The sequence below is a fragment of the Manacus candei genome, unplaced genomic scaffold, assembly GCF_025592945.1.
Source record: "Manacus candei isolate 608988 ecotype Guabito, Panama unplaced genomic scaffold, ASM2559294v1 h1tg000061l, whole genome shotgun sequence".
NCBI lineage: Eukaryota > Metazoa > Chordata > Aves > Passeriformes > Pipridae > Manacus > Manacus candei.
The window spans coordinates 4,683,801-4,706,311 of record NW_026138109.1 but is presented as its reverse complement, the minus strand read 5'-3'; the positions used below and the strand labels follow the sequence as shown (position 1 = coordinate 4,706,311).

The following is a 22,511-nucleotide window of genomic DNA, read 5'->3' as shown; positions in this document are numbered from 1 at the left end:
GCCCATCCTGCAATGCAGACATTTTAATTTTCAACAGGCATGAACGTCTGCAAGGAGGTGAAAGTTCGGGGTGAGGGGGGAAGGCTAACTCAGAAAATATGAACAGAAATATGTTCCATTCCCAACCCCCTGTTCTTTAGAGCATTCTCTCCAAAAGAAATTAAAACCAGAAAGAATTTTAGAATTATTTTTATCTTGAGAAGAACTTGATGCCTGTTTGAGATTTTGGAATGTAAGTTATGAGTAAAAAAGCAGTCTTGTGTTTGTGTACAACTTCACAGTATTTAGATGGTGGGGGGAAAATACACCTTTGAGGTCGAAAAATAGAACTATAATTATGTAAAATATGCAAAGGTAACTGACTGTCTTGCTAGCCTTGTCATTTTGGCCTAGAGGAAGGGGAGCCCTTCTGCAACCAGTGTTTCCCATTGAAAACACTGAAATTCTTCATGCCTTGTAGAGCATGTTGTCTGCAAGTTGTGTGCATGTTGTTGAGCTGTTTAATTTTGGCTCCTGATGTATCTGTTGCTCACTACTCACCTGGCTTCGTTCCAAGCAGAAGATGAGCTGTTTGCCTAATGGGAGATGGAAGTTCTTGCTGTTGCGGTGCAGTCACAGCTCTCTGTAGCTCAGGGACTGAGCAGCATAGGAGACGGCTGCAGTGGCAATAAGGGTATGAATTTTGCTGTTCTTCTGATAAAATGTTAAGGGTGGAGAGTCTGAGAGGGAAGCTGGGTGCAAGTAGCTAAAGAGCTTAAATTGTGGTGATGGATTGAGTGTCACAGAGTGCTGGGAACGTCTGCTCGACACACCCCCCCCCCAGACAAATGTCAACTCAGTTTTTTGTAAAAGCATATCCACCTTGACATACATGTTACTGGAATAATGCTGTGTGTCATTGGAGCAGTAGAGCTGTCACGTATCACTTGTACATCCTTAGGCAGTCTTATGAAGCAGGAGGGTGTTACATGTGCTAACATAATAGGGAACACATCTCTGTTGAAAGGATCTAGAAGTCCTGTTTGACAACACTGTATACAGAATTAAACTGAGGCAGTGGAACCACCTGTTTTCCTACGGCCTGATTTATGCAAGAATTCACTTCTGACAATTTGGTGATAAACATTCCTTTGCTTTAAAAAAAAGTGCAATTACTGCATGTGTTTTGATTTGTGAAAAGGTGAGCTGCACAGATGCAGTAAGAAAAAGCAGAAACTTAAATTTGGATTCATGTGTCTGTTCAGAAGAAATGCTGAAATAGGAGGAAATTGTAAAATCATTGCAAGGAATTCTAAGTAAATGATGTTTTCCTTGTCTGGACCAGCCTGTAGCTTTTGTTGACCATGTTACTCTGGCTTATTGATTATCCCTGAGATGTACACAGATCCATGTGCCTTAATAATGGGTGACATTTGTGTTCAGTCTCCCTGTGGCAGTTTCAAAATATATACGTGAAAGTGTGTGCCTTTTTCTTTTTAACTGTGTGGTTATAAATTTTCCTTTTCTCCTACCTATGCTCATAGAGTGACTGTGAAGTGAATGCTTTGCAAAGAGTTAATCCTTTTGCCTTTTTGAAGACTGCCTGCAGCTGACCCAGCTGTGTGGAAAATAGGTAAATACAGAACATACAGCTAAGTCTAGCTGACTGTGGAAAAGATCACTGTGATAACATGCTTCATTTTCCCACCTAAACAGTTAAGGAAACTGGAATGCTTAACCATGCAAATCAGATACAATTGTACTATTTGAATGGATTCTTTGCCTTTTTTTTTTCAGTTGTTGGTGCAAGAAATGCCCTTTTGTGCTGTCTTCAGAAACAGAACAAATGTATTCTTGAATACTATGCATCATTGTAGTTGTGTTCAACTCCTGTTTTCATAGCTCTTTCCAGTTCTTATGTGATTGTGTGTATTGCAGGGCTCTGTGGTTTATTTCCCAGACACAAATGATTTTAGGCTTGGTTTAGAAGGGGCGATTTCCAGATGAATCTGCTGTTCTGTTATTTTAAAAGTAAACATGATTGTTTATTCCAGCACGTGTCCCTAAATACCGACTCTCTGTCCTAGAGATTGTATTAAACCAATGAAATAATTGGTATATTTTCTACATTTGGTGGGGAGAAAGCCTACTTTGGTGAATAAATTTGGTATGATATGTTATGCTATATGTTTTGGTATGACTTCTTATCTGCAGAGTCCCTAACAAAAGCAAACAAATGAAAAAAAAGTATGTGTACAGAAGCCTTCTATCACACCACATAATACTCGCATATATAGTAGGATCTGAACACAGTTATTTTCTCCTTTGTGTTGAAATTCTAGCTATGCTGGGAAGGTAGTTTAAGTATGATCTGATTTGATGGTTCTTTTCTTTTATGTCCTTGTGATCTGCTCAAGCACATAGAAATTGACTGACAGTATGCAAGAGAGAGAAAAGTTTTGGTAAAATACATCTTGTGAGTTCTGCCAGAGCTGTCTAGGAGTGGTCTCCAAGGTAACCAGGCTTTTCCTGACATAACTCAATAGCTCTGTCTAAAATAAGTGCTGATAGTGTCTGCCGTGGTGCAGTAGCAAGAAACATTGGATTTTATTGGGCGCAGGTAATTAGCTCTGTGTTTATGGTCCAGTGTTTTCTGTAGAGATCATCCATGAGACAGTCTCTACCACCTCTCTGAAAGGGTTCAAAGTTCAGTCCCAAACTGCCAAGGTCGGAAGAGACCATGTGTTGAAACATGGTTAACTTCTTGGGTTGAGAATAAATCTTTTCCATGCTTGTCTCCCCAGTGATTACTCCTGCAGCCAACAAAAAAAAATATTGACTTGCTTTGGTGGGAGGTACATATTCAGATAGTGGAATATATAATGAAGCCAGGAGTTTTACAGGCCAAATATCTACTTTTTAAACATAATCATTTTTGATGGTTTAAAAGTAATAGAAACGTTGCACTACAGCATCTAATTTTTCTACTTGTACTTATGTGCAAAGATTATTTTTATTGCCTTTTTATTGTGTGTCCCAGTCTCATGCAAACAGCATATATGTCATAAACAACATAGTATGTTATTTTGGACTTTACATTGAAATTCTATTGGTTTGGTTTGCAAAAAGTGACATCTCTTAAAATAGCGGTGGCATGACTGCCTATAGTGCTTACGGTAACTCAGAGCATGTATAGTGTGTCAGGATGTATGGACTCTGTTGATAAAGCTCAGTTAGACTGGCTGTCATCCACTTTCCACTTCAACTTTCCTGTTTGACATTAAATGTTTGGAAAACTTTTTGCATAGGCATAGAAATAAAAGAATGACGCATGCTAAAATAAAACAAAGCTAAGGAAGTGGCTAGCTACCCATGAAGCTAAAATATTACTCTAAAACTTCTAATTTATTTCCAAATAGTGTAATATTCTCAAAATGTTTCTCACTTGCCAAAATGTTTGCTGCCTTCATTAAAAAATAAAACAAAAAAAAAGACACCCCACTGAAATAAAACAAAATCCTAAAGCAAAACTGAATTGGAGTGGTGGAATTCTCCTTCCTCTCATTTATACCTGATGTTGTTTATTTCTTTTAATTTCCAGTGTGAAAAGCTAGTGCATAAAAACTCTTTTTAATATGCCATGGAGACTTCAGGTGACCTTCCAGCAATCGTGAAGCCTTGCCCAGGGTTTGATGTCTTGTGCAATCAAGAGCATTTGCCTAAAAGAAAGTGGCATTGGAGATGGCCAGCCTGCAGTGAGCATAACAACCCAGTTTTACAAGGGGGAGCATAATAAAACCAGTTCAGTGGCTGGGCAGGCATTCAGCAAGCAGCCTGAGGCAACGAGTTGTGTCAGGGACTGACTACAAAGCCTTGGACAGCTGCAGCACAGAGGTTTAATTTACAGTGACGTTGCAGAGCGCGTGCCAAAACTTTCCTCATTCCTAAGGAAACACTTTCCAGCGCATAATCGTTCAGCTTTGTAGAGATGCTAGAGAGCATTTTGAGCTTTTTTTTTCTCAAACAGATAGCAATGTTCTGTGGTGAGATTATGGAGGAATTGTCTGTTCACACTTCACTGTAATTTCCGTAGTCACTACAGTAATATTACTCCCAGATTTTGCTTATAGCAGTATCTTCACTGTAACCTCTTCTGGAAAAGTAACATGAGGTTGATTTCACTTTCTTAGTTAGCATCTTCTCATTTAAACAAAATACTAGGCCAAAATCTTTAAAATTTGATTTCTCAGAAATAATTGCAGGGCTGTTGTGAAATATTGTGTGAAGCTTTCCAAACAGAAGTCCTTGATTTTCTTTTTTTCCCTTGGTGCAGTGAAGATTTTTAGAAGAATAAAACAAAACTGAAATGTGGTAATTGATAATTCAACAGTTAAAAAAAAATATTCTTTTACTAGCATGAGGGCCAAGTTCTTGAAAGCTTCCTTTTCAAATCCATATTTAGCTGCATAAACAAGATATTTAGTTTTCAAAATGGCTGGTTCAACAAATATTTCTGTAGTGGGATGTGCATGGCATAAAATATACTTAATATGATAGTCCTATGAAGTTGCATCCTTTTATAGTAAAGATGAGTCCTCAGCTGCTGCCAGAATGACTGTTATATCCGTCCTTATGTTTTTATTCAAACCTTAAATTAAAGTGTGGCTGTAGGCTGTCCTTGGTTTAGACTTCATCCCTTGACTCAAGTTACCATTAAAAGCCCTTACCAGAAGATTACAGAAATTGGTGGCTGGGGCATGAGAAGACCATACAATTGAAAGTATTCCAGCTTTCTGCCTGAGCGGTTAAGGCAGTGTAGCCAAATCTTGTGGCTTCAAACCATTTTTGTTCTGCCATCATCTAAAAAATGTTGGGCTGGTGATACAGAGCTGACCTATTGAATTCAAGATTACTGCCTCACTTTTCTCCATTGTCTTTGGATACTGGAGAAACAGTGGAGAGAATGATTTGGACCTGTAGTATACAGGTTGCTTGAGAACAGGGGTTCCATTCTTAGGACTATGCTTGTTGGTGAGGTAGAGATGAGCAGTAACAGTTCTGGTTTTTTTAAACCACCTACAATAAAAAGTGAAGGTGTTTTATAGAACTGTTAGACGTTACATGCTTAATTAAGGCATCTGTGCATACCTTCTTAAATGGCACCCTGAATGTAATAAGGACCAGAGTGATAACAATGTGTGGAATGGTTGCAATTAATTCCAAGAGATTATGTGAAATAATTGAATACCTGGGGTATTGGTGGCTTCTTTTGCACATATTTGGGTAATTAAGGAATTGGAGAGTACTTTGTCTGTTACAGTTGATGATTCTGATTTCCTTCTCAGCAGTTTTTCTATTCATTCAACCTTTACAATTTTTGCTACTTATGATTTTTATCTTAATTGATATGTATTCTTTTCTCTTTCTCAGATATTTTAAAATGTAAGCTTCTTTTAATTTCCAAAAAGTCCTCTAAACTCTTTTTTTTGAGAAGTTTCATATTAATAAGTGTGAAGTAGTAGTAAACCACAGGTTGCTTTCTAAGTTTATAAAGGCAAACTTCTTTAAAGCTGTGTTGCTGCAGAAAGGTGTAACACTTTGTTCATTTTGGCTTTTTAGCTGAGCAGTGTTTGTAATGATAATGGTTGATGCATTAATATAGATTTTAAGAGCAATACAGATTTCTTTTCCAAGAGAAGGCTTAGGAATATTTATCTTGGAGTCTTCTAGAAAACCCTGCTTATTTGTGTAATACCTTTTTAAAATAGCTAGCCAGATGGATCCAGTGAATGCTCGTGCATGTCACATATGTCTAACGCCTCTCCTTCTCCTGGGACCAAACTAAATTACATCATATTTTATGATTACGAGACAGAATTTTGGTGGAACTTGGCCATATGGTTGAGTCATCTGTTCTCTTCAGTTTTGGAAGGATTATACTAGCATCTTCAAAAGACTGTTAAATTTGTTGGCTTTTTTAACCCATAAAATTTGGAAACCTTCTGCTGTCTCTGGCAATGAAAACTATCCCATTTTCATCTTATTATTTATATAATCCTTTGCAGATATTAACTGAATCTGTTAAAGATGCTGTTACAGGATGCAAAGAAAAAGATGCTTGTATGTTATTCTGGGTTTCCTATCTCATGAGATGGAAGGGAACCCTTAAAATGTGTAACGTGGATTCCTAGAAGAAACCCAAAAATCCCAACAAACATATACTCTTTGCATTTTTGTCGTGACTCACAAAGCTCTTAGGTGTTATCTCTTCTCCCTTGAAGACTTAAAATCTGTTGCAAATCCTTGCTCTCCCTCTGCTACTCCACCCTTTCACATGAATTATTGAAAAGTATGTTTTGAAAAATACGAGAATTACCTCGCCACTTGTGACTGGCCATTCGCTCCTGGGAACAAGTCTGAATTCATGAGTTACTCATTCATAGCTGCTGCGTTAAATGCACTCCACAGAATCCAACGTAGCCTTTGTGTGCAGTCTTAATCTTTGAAATGTATTTAGAGTAAACTGACTGTGATGGGGAGCATGGCTAGGGATATTGGTCAGGTCACTCTTACCTGTAAGCATCAAGGGGGAAACATTTTCTAAGATTTGTATTACTACTAGGCATTTCTCTCTCATGTCAGCCCTTCCATGACCTGTGACAAAGATGCTATGGCTGTAGCAGGGATGTGTTTGATGATGGGAAAGGGACTGATAGCACAGCCAGCCTGCTTATGCTTACATTTCCTGAGGCTGTGTGCTCTGTCTCCAAAGAGACTCTGGGCACTGTACTGCCCTTCAGGATTTTATGCTCTGTGCATCTTTTCATTATAGATTTTTAATTTGCAGTGGCTTTGTATTGGGAAGGTGAAAATCTCTAGGTTGTTGAGCTGCTGAGCTCCATTATTATACAAAATGGATGTGGATCTTGTGAAGAAACCAAAATACAAGCTAGGCAACCTCAAGTAGGGGTTGCTGCTAGGTAGCAGCAACAGTATTCCTTACAGAGGGAGAATCAAGACTACAAAAGACAAACCAATGACAGCTCTTGTCTTGATAATAGAAGAGTAATTTGATGATTGTGCCGTGAAAACATAGTCCACCCTAGAACTAATTAATAGGAGCCAAGTGAATCTTTAATTAAAACAAAAAAGCAAATGTCTGTTTGTGCCTCTTGCCACCTTCTGTGAATTACCCTAGCACATCTGGTGAGGGGCAGGGTATCCAAATTAGCAAAAAGCACTGTAGTGAGAGGACTGAGCACTCTAGTAAATCACACATTATTGATGAGAATATTCAGATGAGAACAGGAAAGTTATTGATGTGCAGATTGGTCCATTAATGCTGAGCTGGGATGGTTGTGCCAGGCAGCTGATAGCTCAATTGCTGATCATCTGGCAAGAGTTAAACCCCCAGCATTGACTTAGGGCAGCCAAAAATGAGCTTCCATGGGCTGCCTGGAGGAAGGCGTGCTAGCTGTGGCTCTGATCAGATGAAAGGGAAGGCCACCTATGCCTGCTGAACAGAAAATCTGTGCATATCATTATTCGTCCCTTAGAGAAGTGGAACTCCTTCAGGTGAGGCCTAAGGGAAGGAACCAGGGTGAGTGCCTGCTTGCTCTTTCTCTCCTTCTGCTTAAGGCCTGCCATGTGTGGGCACTTGATGTTCTGCATACAGAGAGTCTGATGCATAAAGAAACTTGTCTGATTCTCGGTGCATGTGATGCGGAGGATAAACAACGTGGGAAGATGCGGTGGTGTGAAATCTCACATGCTCTTTGCTGGCGGCTGAAGTGGATTGTATTTTCATGATAAACAATTGCTTGCTTTTCCCTATGACTCTTGAATTTATCCTTCATTGCAATCATGGAAGTAAAAGCAGCTAAGTTTAACTTGCTGCTTTAATATTTGATTTTGGAGACTGACAAATATTAGATCTAGAGGTCAATCCACAGCACAAACTTCTGTCAGTGGCCTCATGAAGATCAGACAGATAGTGAGACTTTTTTGCCTTCTTTTGTAGTCATGAAGTACTTTTGGAGATTGAGTTTAGTCCTTGAAGACTCCAAACAAAATAATTTCTTGGAATAGGGATTTGTCTCTATGTATGCACTCTGTTTTGTTTGGCTTTGTCATGGGTTTCAGAATAGAAGGCTATAATCCTGTAACAGTGGTTATGTCCTTTACAAGAATGACAAATTCTACTATAAATAGACTGTTTTTCTACTCTGAATAGTTTTGAGATATTAATACATATTTTATTATGAATTTGGAGATTGTATTGCACCCTACAATGGCATTTTAGTAGGTATAAAAATATTATGAAGTGTTTTTAAGAACAACACAGATCTTTTCTGGTGCTTGTGAAGTATATTAAGATGATGGAGTTCAGTCAAGTAATCTACTTAGTCTTGCTAGTAGAGAAAAAAAAGAAACAGCTTTCATCGTGAGCTGAAATATCATGTAGGCATTTATAATACAAAAATAAGGTGCCATGGTGGCTTGTACCTTATGAGCACGTCTTACAGCAATAGTAATACTGATCAATTGATGTAATTCTGGACTGTGTGCAATTCTGCTTGGTGTTGAATTATTTTGTTCTTGTCTGGAGCCTTTGTGTCTGTATTCCCTTTTGCAGAATTAATGGGGAGGAAAAACAGATAGCAGCTCTAAACCTGATGAAAACCAGTTTACTGTGCAGAAGCAGCAAGATAAGCAATGTTTTGAGAGATTTAGCCATAGACAGGAGGAAGGACAGAGCCATGGGTCTAACCTACCAGTACTAGCAGGTGAGGTAATGTTGCAGTTGAGTGGGTTCCAACATGATGGATGTCCACCTGGCCATCTGGAGTCCAGAAGATTCATTGGGTGCCCATATTCTCTCACTAAATTTACTAGTCAAAAGAAGCTGGCAGATGCCACTAAAAATCTACGCAAATGTAGTCAGCTCATATGCTCACACCAAGTCACAGAACCATGGAATATGGTGAATTGGAAGGGACCCATCAGGATCATCGAGTCCAAGTCCTGGTTCTGTGCAGGACACCCCAACAATCCCACCATGTGCCTGAGGGTGTTATCCAAATGGTTCTTGAACCCAGACAGGCTTGGTGCTGTGACCACTTCCCTGGGGAGCCTGTTCTAGTTCTCAATCACCGTTTGGATGAAAGACCTTTACTTGATATCCAACCAAAACCTCCAACTCAGTTTGATGCCATTTCCTTGAGTCCTGTCACTGATCACTAGTGAAGAGATCAGTGTCTGCCCCTCTGCTTCCCCTCATGAGGAACTGGAGACTTTGCTTGCATAGTTGGCATTACCCCTGCATCTTATAGCCTGCTTACCACTTCCATACTTACCAGATATAAGGTCATGCCAGATTATCCAGCCAATTTCACTTTAAAGCTCATGATTTTCTCTTTTTCCCAACTGACTGTGAGGCAGTTGTGCAGCAGAAACACCAAAAACTTGAAAGGCTTTATGTGAGTTGCTATTTGACCTTGGTATCTAAATTTGACCTAATTAAAATCTATTGATTAAGTAGTTCTTCAGTCTTAAAAATTCATTAGAAACAGTCTTTTCCATGAATGTCCTGCTGATGATCAGTTTCTTGTTTATATATATTTTTATGTGTAAGGAAAACCTGAGGACCCTCGGTGGTACTTGGATAATCATTTGATAAGTTTGTGTTTTGACACCACACCGATTTTTTTGAAGGGAAAAGCTTCCATATGTCCAGCAGTAAACAGTAGATTATTAGATGTATTTTAGTTTTATGAGCAACTACTGAGAAACTTCAAGATGAGAACAGTCATCTGAGTTCACTGTAGCTCAAATCTTTAGAACTTTGAGAAAAGGCAGAACAATGGGAGATAGTCACTTCAAACAGGATTGATATAACTGTTTTAATTTTAAAAAGTCCCTTGTGTTTTTTCCTGTGTTAAGATAAACATTGTTTCATTTATACAAATATACACAATTAATTCTTGGCTTTACCTTCTCCTGTCTTACTGAAAGTGATTGGTTACGTGTGATGTGGTGACTGCTATATCCTTTGCTATCTGAAAATAAAGATAAATCTCCAGTTGCTGTATTGCTGATGTGTGAGATTATAAACAATGGACAGTAGCTGGACTTATTGCCAGTGCTCTGGCTGTATGTTACTAATGATTTAGACATATTTTTTCTTGTTTTGTTCTAATGCCTTGCATGTTGTGAGCTTTTTGCTTACCACTTTTCCTTTATACCCACTGGAATGAAATTGGTTATGTCAAAACATCAGTAATTGCTTAAAAGACATTACTTTGTAATTTAATTACTGATGTACCTAGATGTAATGTTAGCAGGAAGTGCCACTGTTCCTCAAATGCAAAGATTGATTTATCTTGTTAAAAGGCTTAAAAGTAGTCTCTGAAGTTAAAAAAACCATTCTGGCCTTTACTATGAAGTAAAATGAGCATCATGTGTGCCTCCCAACCCACACAAAACTGCACCATATGCCTCTAAACACACTAGATGTGGGCCAACTGTACTCCTTGGTCTAGGTGGACCATGTCACACTCTCTTGGCCTCCCTTGCTGACTTTTGGTCTCAGGCTCTTCACCTACTTTTACAGAATTGAAGTCTTACAGATGAGTTACAAAGAGGCTGCTTACATGTGTTAACTGTGCATATACCTTGTGCTGACCTTATGACTCCTCTTCATTCAAAGCCTGACTGAAACGGTGAAACCAAACACAGATTTAAAAAAAAAAACAACCAACACAAAAAACAAACAAACAAACCCAAAACACTCAAAAAACCAAACCAAACCAAAAAACCCACCCACACATACAAAAAACCAAAATAAAACAAAAAACCACACCCCCCCAAATCAAACAAAAAGCAAACAAAACCACCTACAAACCCCAACTCACTCACAAGAAACACAAATATTTCAGCAAAACAGCAAACTCTTAAATGCGTTTCTTTCCATTTTCATTTCCCTCTTTAGAGTTCTTGGAGCGCAGCTCACAACCTGCTGCAAATTCCAGTCGTCATTCAAGCAAAGTCCGCACTAACTGTTTTCTACAACTCCCTTCCTCCCCCAAGCCCCCCCACTCTCCAGACTTGCAGTCTCAGATGACCATTTTAGTCAGGTCATCTTTCCCCTTCTCTCTTGGTGAAAGACCCTTTCATTTCACAGCTTGCGGTCCCCTTCTGCCAGGAAAGTTTCCGGGCAGCCTCGCTGGCTGATAGAAGTGCCCTGCTGAGTGACTCGCTGTTCAAATGCATTATTCTGGGGTTCAGCATGAAAAAATGGTTTGCTTGGGTAATAATCACTTCTTTATCTACAGAAGCTACTCAGTGAATGGGTAATTATTAAGGTTTACTGACAATCTGCCGTTAAGTCTTTTGTTATCATTCCTTGTTCATTCACTCCAACTGCTTCCTGCCTTCCCCGTTGTGCTTTTTGTCTCCTATTCAAATGGAATTCGTGGTCTGACACAAATACAGTTTCCAGTGTCAAACAGACCTCATGCACTTTGCATGGCCAGTTGCCCCAACTAGGCACCGTAGCTCAGGAAGCAAGAGGAGGGCAGTGGATTAACACTTCTGTTTGTAGAATGTGCACAGGTTCCTTGCGTTCCTGTTGCTGTTTCCACCTTTAAAGAACTGTGTGTGTGATCTGGTGAGCCGTGAATGTATTGTCTTATGTGTAAATATAATTAGTATTATTAGCCGTCAGTCACCCAAGATAGGGAACATGGATGGCTAAGTGAAGCTGAAAAAGACTGTTTCTGTTGTAGCAATTAGTGACATTTAGATAATATCACTATGAATTACTTTCAAAGCTATTGTCACACTTTGCTTTTTTGACAACTTAATTAGAGGTCAAGACCTTACTTGTGGTGAAGTTAATGAACATGACATCTTTTGGCGTGGCCTACGGGGTGTTGCCTCAGTCGAGTGTGGTGCAACAGAGGTCAGGTGGCAGTGCCACTGTGCTATATGTGCACCGTGGGCAGACTTAAAATGTTATAACAAGGAGCTGGAGCCACAGCAATTGAAAGCAGCCTGGGAGGCAACTGCTTCTGGCGTCTACTAAGCTCTGAATGTCCTGGGAGATGCTCCTACCGACTGGAATAAGCTGTTGCTGACAAGGTCAACAACATCCTGTCCCTCTCTAAGGGAGGTTTACACTCTAGCTACCGGCAAACACAATCTACAAATTGCAGATGTGAGGGCAGGGAAAAGTGTAGGCTATTTACCTACATACCACTGACTCCTAGGTTAGTGTTTTCAGATAAGCCATTCTTCTTAGAAAAACCATCATCTGTTGTTTTAACTTCAAGGGATGTTTTGTTTAGTGAATGCATTCAGCACAATGGGATTGTCCTTGTTTTTAAGATTCTCCTGGGAAGTCCAGCACATGTGGACTTTTGTGGATGACCTTCTGATGCAGTGGTGTTCAGTGTCTTTGCCATGCAATTGTTTGTGACGCCAGTCTTTAAGTATTCCTTTCCTTTTCAGACAGTGAGTTGCTGAGTTTGAAATTATCAGGAATTTCAATTTGCTACTCAGCTTCCCTGCAGTTCTGATTTCAGTGGAGATAACATAACTCTGTCTCCAGTAGGTTTGCAACAATACAAGGTCACTTAAATCATCTCCTGTAGGCTGCATGCCAAAGATAAAGAAACAAAGTTGTTGCCAGTTGTTAATGTATGCTCAGGTATTTGCTCATGGAAAACGCTTGCAAGTGCTAAATAGAGCTACCACCTCTTGTTACACGTTATTTCTTGCATGACATATGCTGGTAATCTCAGGCAATTGGGTGTTAATATCCCGATGTGGTGGTGATGGAAAAAGAATGGATTCCATTTTCAAACATATTTTTTAGTTCCTGAGCTTTTCTTCTGGAAAGGAAAAAGCGTCACTTTGTGACAGAAAAAACTATGTGTAATACAGGTGATGCAAGCTTTAATTGTATTAAAAAATGGGCTTTAATAGGAAGGTTTCTCTTTGGACTCAAATCTGTCAACATGCTATGTGTGATCCAAATGAGGAAGGACTTTTACTGGACGCTTTCAGCCCCAGGATAACTATTAGCATCTTGCAATCATAGAATTATCTCTAGCTTTGCAGAGGAAATGAACTGTGCATAGAGGAAGCTTGGAGGAGACACACTGCTAACTGCTGCCGAAGTGTGTGTCTGATGGAGCTATGGTTTTGAGAGGTCAGTCTGTCCTGGCGTGATCACCGAAAGCGTTGTAAGCACTCTGTTGCCTTGAGCATAGGGCTCTTTTTAATCACTAATTATGATCTGATGGTGTAGATCAAGTCAATCAGCCTCACTTCACTAACACTGACCACACAGTGCCCTGTGCAGGAGTGGCTTTCCATCCTAACCATGGCTGGCTCTTCCCTGCCAACTTTTTTTTCGTGTTCCTAAGTGTTTAAATATGGAAAACACACTGAACTGTTACCAGAGAGATGCTTCTGAGTGAGGCCATACAGCACAGTTTTCTATTTGAAAAATGAAAATCAAGACTAACAAGCATTCTTGAAAGGGATGTTAAGTGCCACCTGATGTTTAGATTTTAGCCTACCATCCTTTCAGCTGTCACTGTGTTGTATGTTAGGATTTATTAGGAGTGATGGATTATCTAATCCCCTGCACATTAATAGGAAAATATTGACTATTTTTAGGCATGACTGAAAAATGCCTGTTTTATCCAAAAAACTTGCACTTCTTGATTTTTGATCGGTTTTACTTTTTCTCTGCATATGTAATGCCCATTGTTGCTGCCTATACTGAACAGTATACACATGTTTAAAAAACCCCAAACAAACAACAAATTAACCCTTCCCCCTCCCCCCAACCTGAAGAAGTACTGAATGGAGCACTGGTTCTGGTCTGTGAAGCTGAAATATGTGTTTCATCAGTTGAGTTTTGCATGTGTTCACAAGCCATTGTTATTGAAAAATGTTAATTGTTTGAAGGAAGGCTGTTGATAACTCTTTGGCACATGGCCTACAGAAGTAGGTGTGTGTGGGGGGAGTGGGGGTGGAGGCAAAGAAAAGTCACATGTGCAGTGTTTTCCAGGATCAGAATCTTCCAGATTTGTTACATGTGTGTGTTTATCTTTACACTGAGATGCTCAGGTTTGTGGTTTTTTTACTTACATGATACATGTATATCACCATATGTCATGCCAAATACTGAGTTGATTAACTTGCTATTTGCAGCTCCTAAACAAAACAAGGAAACCCAAACAAAACAAAAAACAAACTAAAATCAAAGAATCCCCAGTTTTATTGCCGATGAAAAGTAGTACTTGCTTAGCTTCTGGAGCCTGATGGCTTTGTTGCTCTTGTGCTATATTAAACATTTTACTGAAGATCATACTGCTACTCTGTGTTAATCTTAATTTTGAAGTGATCTGTGAAGGTTTGCTGAGAAGGTTACATGTGAAGGTGTCTCTGACATAAAAGAAAACACTCTTTTATTACCCTTTATTACTAGAAAGAGTGGTAGTAACAGAACTGAAACTTCCCAAGGGCTGTTTGGTGGTCAGTGCCATGCTACTTGGGTGAGATCTAAAATCAAGGGGAGTGAGGAGCCTTGTGATAGAGGGGGCAGGATGGGGCACACAACTGAAGAAGGGGACTTACAGAAATATGTGGGCAGCTTGGAAAAGAGGAATGAGATGGTTTGTGGGGCTGCAGTGGAGGAAGCTTGATGCAGTAGGTTTATGAAGTTAAGGTCCCCACCTTAACTGGCTACCCTGTACTCTTGGCAGAAGAGAGCATCTCCCATGTGTATGTTCTCCAGGAGAAACAAATACTGTGCTGCATAATAGATGTCAGTTCAAGGTGGCTTTTACACTGAACAATAAACCATAACTGGTTGTACCCATGTTTTGCATCATCCCAGCAGAAGTTACCTCCCAAGTTTTTAGTGTATACTTGATGATGTGTGGCTTGTGGGGTCAAGACCAAGCTAATATTACAAGAGATTCAGAAAATGTGTGTAATGCAACAGTCACTCCCTCTGTTCAGAAATATGTGTTTTCTGACCTGCTCTGGCAGCAATGCCTGTGCAATTTTTGATTACGTGAGACTGTAGGAGCCCTACTGACTTAAATACCTCTTACTTTCTTGCCAGATCCTGGGTACACTGTCTTTCTGGGTGTCGTTTGTATTCTCTTGCCTTCTAGATTTTTCTTCCCCTAAAGAACATGGATGGTAGGGCTACAATTCTCTTTTGAAATGGGTGTTTTTGAGAATCTATTTTACATGCCATTTATTTTAATAGCTGTACCTTTAACTTTTGGAATGCATTGTACAATGCTGGTATTTTGAGCACAGCGGGGAATTAAAAAACAGTTTGATCCTATCAGAGGAATACTTGAACAATAGTTCAGATGCCTGCATACTTTTCTCCTATGTGGACAGATTTATCCCTAATTTCATTTTGAAAATAAAATGGGGTCTGTAAGTGGCTTTATATAACTTGTATAAAAATGACCTTTTTTCTATGATAATAACGGGTGTTTGATGCCCTAGAATGGAATTTTTATTGCTCTAATGAAAAGATGCATAACTTTATAGAGTAATAGAGCGTGGTGGCTTTTAAGCATCTTACGTAGAACACAGCTCTTTTAGTAATAAATAAGCATAACTACTGCACAACAATGAAGAGAAACTGCGTGTATCCTTTTGTTTTCCAGGAGCAAAACAAAGTTGCAGGTACAGTGGTGTTAAAGACGTTAAACATGCAATTGCATGTAAGCGAATTTGGGTATGTGACAGTCTCTGAAATTATTCATTCCTTTAACAGCTCTGAGTCACAGTGCTTAGAAGGAGAGACATTAATTAGATATAGAGCTGAAAACAGGGATCTAAAATGACTTCCAAATACAGATCTTCTAGCCTAACCATCAGCCTCTACCACTTTCCTCCAAGCAGGAAAAAGAATTCATTATCTAGCTTTGTGTGAAAAACAAAGAGATGTACACTGGTAGCCTTTCCTTGACACTGAGATGAATCTGACAGTACTGAGTGTTTTCAGTGTCCCTTTGAGAGACTGCATTAATTAATGGCTTGTCCAAGTTCAGTTCTGTTTTAATTCTTAAGTATGAGGGAATCTTTTTATCTGTACAGATAGGTACATGCAGCTTTTTAAATGAGGCATCATTAAGTCCTTCTTTAATTGTGTTTATGTGAGTGTTTAATTTTTGTTACCAAAAAGATATGGTTGAAAACTACAGTAAAGATGAATTAAAACCTATGTACTTGTATACATATACTCTCTATATATGTCATAAAATGTTTTAGTGTGATCATGAGCATGGCATAGTTCTGCAACATCAGAACCACTTTCAGAACACTCCAGGCTTCCCCATTCAGTATTTGTATGTCTCCTAGCTTCAGCTTCCATACTGCTGAGGGGTAATTTGGGACCCAGCTGTGTTGGTTTTTCTTGGATCTGGGATGTTAATGATAGTGTAATTATAGATAGATATAGTTACCACAGCAGCTTCTCAAAGGGGAAATTGACACTTTGTCTCAGATATTTCTTAAACTTGGGAGCCGGTATTAATGTGCTTACTTGCTTACAATATCCAGAATACTGGATATTGGATTATATGTCAGTTATGTTTCAATTTAATATCTGAGTATTGAAGGAATATTCATGGAACTGCTTCCTGAAGATGTGGCCATTTTTGCACTAAAAAGCTGAACATTCTTCTGAAAGCTGTACTGCCAAGGATTTTCAGCAGGCCTTTATCTTAACATTTTCCTGTAGTTAATTCTTATTCATGTTTCAGAAGTAAACTAGTTATTTCAAGTCAGGAAAATATCTTAAATTAGGTGTTGTGTTTCTTCTTCAAAGTATGGTTTAGTATTGGATTACGTGTGCATGGTGTGTGTGTGTAGGTTATCACGCTACCTGCCATCTCTGTCTGTATTTTCCAAGATATAAAACACACATACACAGAAAAAGTAAAAAAAAATTAAAAAGTGTAGGAGTTAGGTGCTACCAATGCTCTGCAGTCATCTTGGTGATTTGTGGGTAAGGGTGATTCATCAAATAGCCTATATTTAAATGTCTTATTTGACTGAATAATAAAGCCCAGAAACAGGACAAACTCCAAAGCAAAAGGCATAATATACTGTCAAATAAACAGTGTTAACTTTAAAGGATTTTATTTACAAGTAAGCTACATTTTTTTTAACATCTGCTTTTAATAATGGGCTCCCTTTAAAACATGAAATTCCCTTAGTGCAGAATAGGCCATGAGTTTCATTTTAGGTGGAGCCTGCTGTTTGGCTGGCCACTCACTGCCATGGAGTCTAAATATTGCTCAGGGAAACAATTTTTTTCTGCTGATGTAATTAGTGCTCTAGAGTCTACAGAAGTTTATTGCACTGCTATAAGAATAAAGACTATAACCTGCTTGATGTGCATTTACCCACCAGTCATACCACTGCCAAAACAGACTGCAATTGCTTTGTCTGCATGCCTCTTCCTTTGACAGAACTGCCATTCATACTCATGGTTCCAGGTGGTGTTCTTTCAACTCCTGTCTGCTCTCCTCATCAGTCTGCATTCTCCCTAATGTTTGGATTTTGTCTTTTTAGTTTGTTTGTTTGTTTTGGTTTGGTTTGGGGTTTTTTAATTTGTTTTTTTAAATTACTTGTAACCTGGAACACTTTCCTTCTGTTCTGGTTTTTCAAGGTGTTCACAGCCTGTGGAATTAGTTCATATAAGTGTGTACATCATACACTTTTCCTCATAAGCCCAGACAGAGAGGCATCATTCTTTTTATTTATCTGGAGCCAAAAAAAGTCTGTATAGAGCATAAGGACAAAGTGTTGTGGTGGGGGGTTTTTTGTTTGGTTTTTATTAAGTTGAATATTTTTCAAGGTGCGTATTAATATGAATTTAGTAATTCCAAAAGTTGTGTAGAAATGAAATGCTCCTGAACAGCAATCATGCTGGAGATGAGCTGACTGGTGTCAAAGAGAAAACCATAGTCTGTTGAAGATGACTCTCCCGAGGGTAGCAGGGTGCTAATGCTGATTCAAACACAGGTTTTTGGCTGCACCAGATTGCTTCTCCTGAAGACTGAACACTCATGTCTTTTAGTTTACAGACTAAAAGGCCTGAATGCAACTTTCAACTGCTTTTTCCAGAGCTTGTTTTGCTGTGATCACATGGAATACGGAAAGTTAACAGTCCTCTGTTTTCTGACGATCTTTCTAGATTCAACTTGAGCATCTGGTAGAGGAAACAGGCCACATTCTGAGGGTTCGGAGGAGGAGAGAGAATCATCACTTTAGGAAGTAGTGTCCTATTCCCGATTCAGACGCTGAGAAGAATCAAAAAGACTTAGAGGATTAAGTTTGGAAAGATCTGAAAGTAGGATGGCTGTCCTTTCTTTCAGCAGCATTAGTGATGTGCTGTCTACCGGAGTGGCTCATTTGTTTGGTTGTTTTAAGGAAAAACATAGGGGATAAGAGCTCAGTAAAGCTATATACAGTCTGGAAAGGGCAGTCTCTTAACTTGTTGTCCTCTACAAAGTGTGAGCAGAGAAATGCCTTGAATATGGAAAGTTCTGGCTGGAAAGGGTGAGGTCTGGATAAGATGAGGCATCTCTTTGCTTATCCACATGATGTATGTCAAGAAGGTCTGATGGGGCCTGAAATAGAAACAAGGACTAGAAAAAATGAAGGAGAACTTTTAAAAATACAGTAAGAAAATACAGAAAGTTTACCTGCACTACTCATCTAGAGGGCTTCCAAATTAGAGTTCATCTTCAGTCATTGCTCAGGCCCTGGTTTAAGCCATTAAGTCCTCAGGAACCTGTGCTGCACAGCTTGCAGATTGGTTTTGTGGGGCTTTCTTTGTACCATTTCTTTGAGTTGGGCTTTTTTTTAAGCTTTCCACGGTGATAAATGTGATCCAGGATCATCCAGGAGAGCCTGTACACAGTGCTGGTACTGATAATATTTCTCCCTTCTTTTTCTTTAACTCCAGACCAACGAGTGGAATAAGAACGATGACCGGCTGCTGCAGGCAGTGGAGAATGGCGATCCTGAGAAAGTGGCTTCATTGCTGGGTAAAAAGGGAGCCAGTGCCACCAAACAAGATAGCGAGGGCAAAACTGCGTAAGTCCAACTTAAACTTGTGATATAATGTGGTAGGGGGAAAACTGTTTTCCCCCTGCAGTTATAAAGTGGTGAAACCCCAGGGGGTGGTGACCCTGGAAGTTTTGAAGTTTTAGCCAATGAGTGCTTCTGCGAAATATAAACATACCACAAGCAAACGGAAGAGAAAGTGAGTTGTGGTTTGGTTGTAGAAGTGGTAGCCATGTTCTAAGGCCACGAGGAAGGGGCTTGGAACCCCTTGGGGCCTCTGGGCCCCCCCCCCCCAGCCCCAGCTGGGGGCTGCAGAGACTTGGAACAGTGTAAGACTGGACTAAGTGTCTGTGGCTGAGCCAGGGGATGTTTCTTCTCTGTGAGCAGCAGCAGCAGCAGTGGCAGAACAACACTGGCCGGAGTGGTGGCAGAGAGCCAGAAGAGATAAGAAAGCAGCAGAGGCAAGAGCCAGGCAAGAAGACACAGAGGTGTCTAATGAAGAGAGAGAGAGAGAGAGAGAGAGAGCAGGACTGAGCTCTACACAGAGTTTTGGGGGTAAGAACTGAACCAGACCCCCCAAAACTCCTTTGAGACCCCTCTTAAGTTGGGGTGATGGACTCCTACTGGATGGAAGTCCTAAAATGCAACATGCAGCACCGGAGAGAGAGGAGCTAAAAAGCTCTGAGAGGAATGCAGAGGGGGTGACTTTGGCTCCGCCCTCGCCATTGCTGCCAAGCTGGCAGCCTGAGGCAGAGCACAGGAGCTCTGCAAAGGGCCTTGAGTCCCCTGAAGATAAGGACCATCTCAAAGACCCCTGAGCTTCGTGATATGACGTGGTGATAGCACCCTTGTCCTGGGAAATGCAGCCCACGGAAGACCCTTTGCTTGGAGATGACGGGGCTGAGGGGGCTTGGATACCCCCCTCGTGAGTGCTGGCAAAAATCCAGCTATCAGCTGCTGCATGAGAAGAGGATAGATGACGGCTGCCCTAGAGAAACTGCTGCTCTCTGAGACTGGAAAGGATCTTTCCTTCTTCCCTCCTGGACTTTTTATTTGGAGGGGAGAAGAGATCTGATCCATTGTAAATACTTATGTCATGGTAGAGATAGTTGTGATTGTGTGTATAATGTATTATAATATTTATTTGTACAGTCATTGTAATATATTCCCTTTCCCCACTTTAAGTCTCATGTGGTTGTCTGGAAAAAACACATCTTATACTAGGTTGAGATGTGGGAAGGGGCTTTGACTAGAGAATTAGATTTTCTAAGCTCCCAAACCATGACATATAAGCAAAAAGGGAGGGGAAAAACCCAGCCCTAGATGTGTATGCTACTTCCATGAATTAAAAACTAGACACTATCCTGAAAAGGAAGGCTTCTTTTTCTTCTGATGCACATTCTGGAAAGCTCCTTTCTTTATGTGTAATTCTACATTTAAAATGCCATTTCAAAAGCATAAACCCACCGAGGTAACTTGAAGGTTAACAGTCTGCTGGGTAGATGGGGACCATTTTAGGGCAGGGTGTTTCAGAATTCCATGGTGTACTACAGATTTTACACTTTGCACACTCCAAAAGGTATTTATCTTTGAGGCTATTTTTTTCCATGGACATTATTTTAATAAGACAGAAATTAAGATAAATTTTCATTTTAATGGGTTAGTTTGAACTGAAACTATGGTGACAGAGTTTTAAAATCCTGCAGATGCTGATGAGACGTTTAACTGTTGCTTGTTTTGATTGAAGTGTGGTAATGGAAGTTTTGTGTAAACAAGATTCCTTTTGCACTGTCAATATATTTCATATATAGAATTTTCATCTTCTGTTCTTCTTGTTGTTCTGCTGTGAACATTCTGAATTGTGGAACATAAAAGATTCCACTAAGAAAATTATAGTGAAGAGAATGCTATTCTTAAACTTTCTTTCTTATGGCATAGAAATATGGCTAAATGGATAAATAAGAAAAATAGGTATCCCATGACAGAACCAAAGCCTAAATAAAATTCTGGATAGATGTGGACAAAGGAAAACAATTTCCAGTCTTGGGAAGGGCAGCACAAGGCATTTTATACCATATAATAAATTCTAATGGGTTACATTTATTGAGTCATATTCTACTTCTTTCTTGGTCTGTTTCAATTTCCTACATCTGTTCTATTTCTGCTCTGCATCTGAGGGAAGTGAGTGATGAAGTGACTCATAATGACCTGCAACTTTTTACTCCAGAAGTACAAGTCCTCGTTTACGTCAAGAGGGCTTTCTCCTCCATACTTTAATAGGTTTTTAATTTTTAAAAGTTACATACATATGTTTTTCTTTTGACCATTGAATTTTCTGAATTACAGCTTTATTTAGCATTTCATGTTTTATAGTCAACGTAACTTTAGAGCTAGATTCTTAAGCTGCGCTTTATCCAGTGTATCCAGTGTAACACCTAGTTTGCAAGTTTCATGTATAGTATGATACTATGAACTTTTCTAGGGAACCACCCAAGACTGAATTTAGCAGTATCTCTCAATTTTTAAAAAATAGGATTGTTGTAGCTACGCATCTGGTGCAGCGATTTTCAGCTTTATACAGATAGACTACCAGATTCCCATTATTTACAACTACTAAGAAGTCAGTAACCATATATTTATATTAATTACTAATAATGCAGTTGCAAGTACTTGGTTTTAATTGCTTGGAACAGATGTGAGTTAGTGCTATAAAGATCTCTGCTTGTTCTGTATGTTCATTTAATTATCGTTTACTTTTTAAATTATTTCTGTATAGTGGTTTAAAAGACAGCTTGAGAGAGAACAAAGAAAAATAGCATTGCTGTGATGCAGAAATACAGCATGCCAACTCTCATTGTGTTTCCAATGCTTTTGGAAATTTAGCAGACCTGCTCAAGTTATTTCTGTCTCAGTTTTGAAAGATAGAGACTGACAGGTGTAGAAACAATGACACTGATCTGGAGAGACACAGCTACCAAAGGTGACCCAGAAATGTTCTCCAGTATGGCTTGTTAATAACGGGCTGTCTTGTTTGTGAAAGACTACTCCAGAGTCTTTCTTTAGTGTGTACAAAAAGATGAAGCCATCATTTCTGTATAGACTCATTTCTCCTATCTTTATAGTGTGATGCCAGGGCTGCTTTCCTGCAGTGTTTCCTGGAGCCTAACACAGCAGTTTTGCCTGGTCTTAGAAGCTCTGCTTAGAGGCATAGACCCCTCTGCTGCACAGCACTGAGGTCTGTTGGTGTCCTGCAGAAGCACAGTGCTAGTTTGTCAGCTACCTCAACTGTAACAGCAGTGACTTATGCTGGGAAATTGCAATCTGGAGAGGTTTTTTTGGGAGAGCTTGCCACCTCTGGGCTCAGATTTCATAGAATCATAGAGTTTGGATTGGAAGGAACCTTAAAG

The 22,511-nt window shown here is 39.5% G+C and overlaps 1 protein-coding gene across 3 annotated transcripts in view; it reads left to right on the top strand.

Annotated features, from left to right (window-relative positions):
* The window catches only part of RAI14 (retinoic acid induced 14), an 88,333-nt gene that overhangs the window by 29,479 nt on the left and 36,343 nt on the right, over positions 1–22,511 (top strand). For all 3 annotated transcript variants that reach the window (XM_051804739.1, XM_051804737.1, XM_051804738.1), the window contains exon 3: positions 19,004–19,134. In XM_051804739.1, the coding sequence (XP_051660699.1) occupies positions 19,004–19,134 (131 nt within the window). The remainder of the gene's footprint in view (positions 1–19,003; positions 19,135–22,511) is intronic.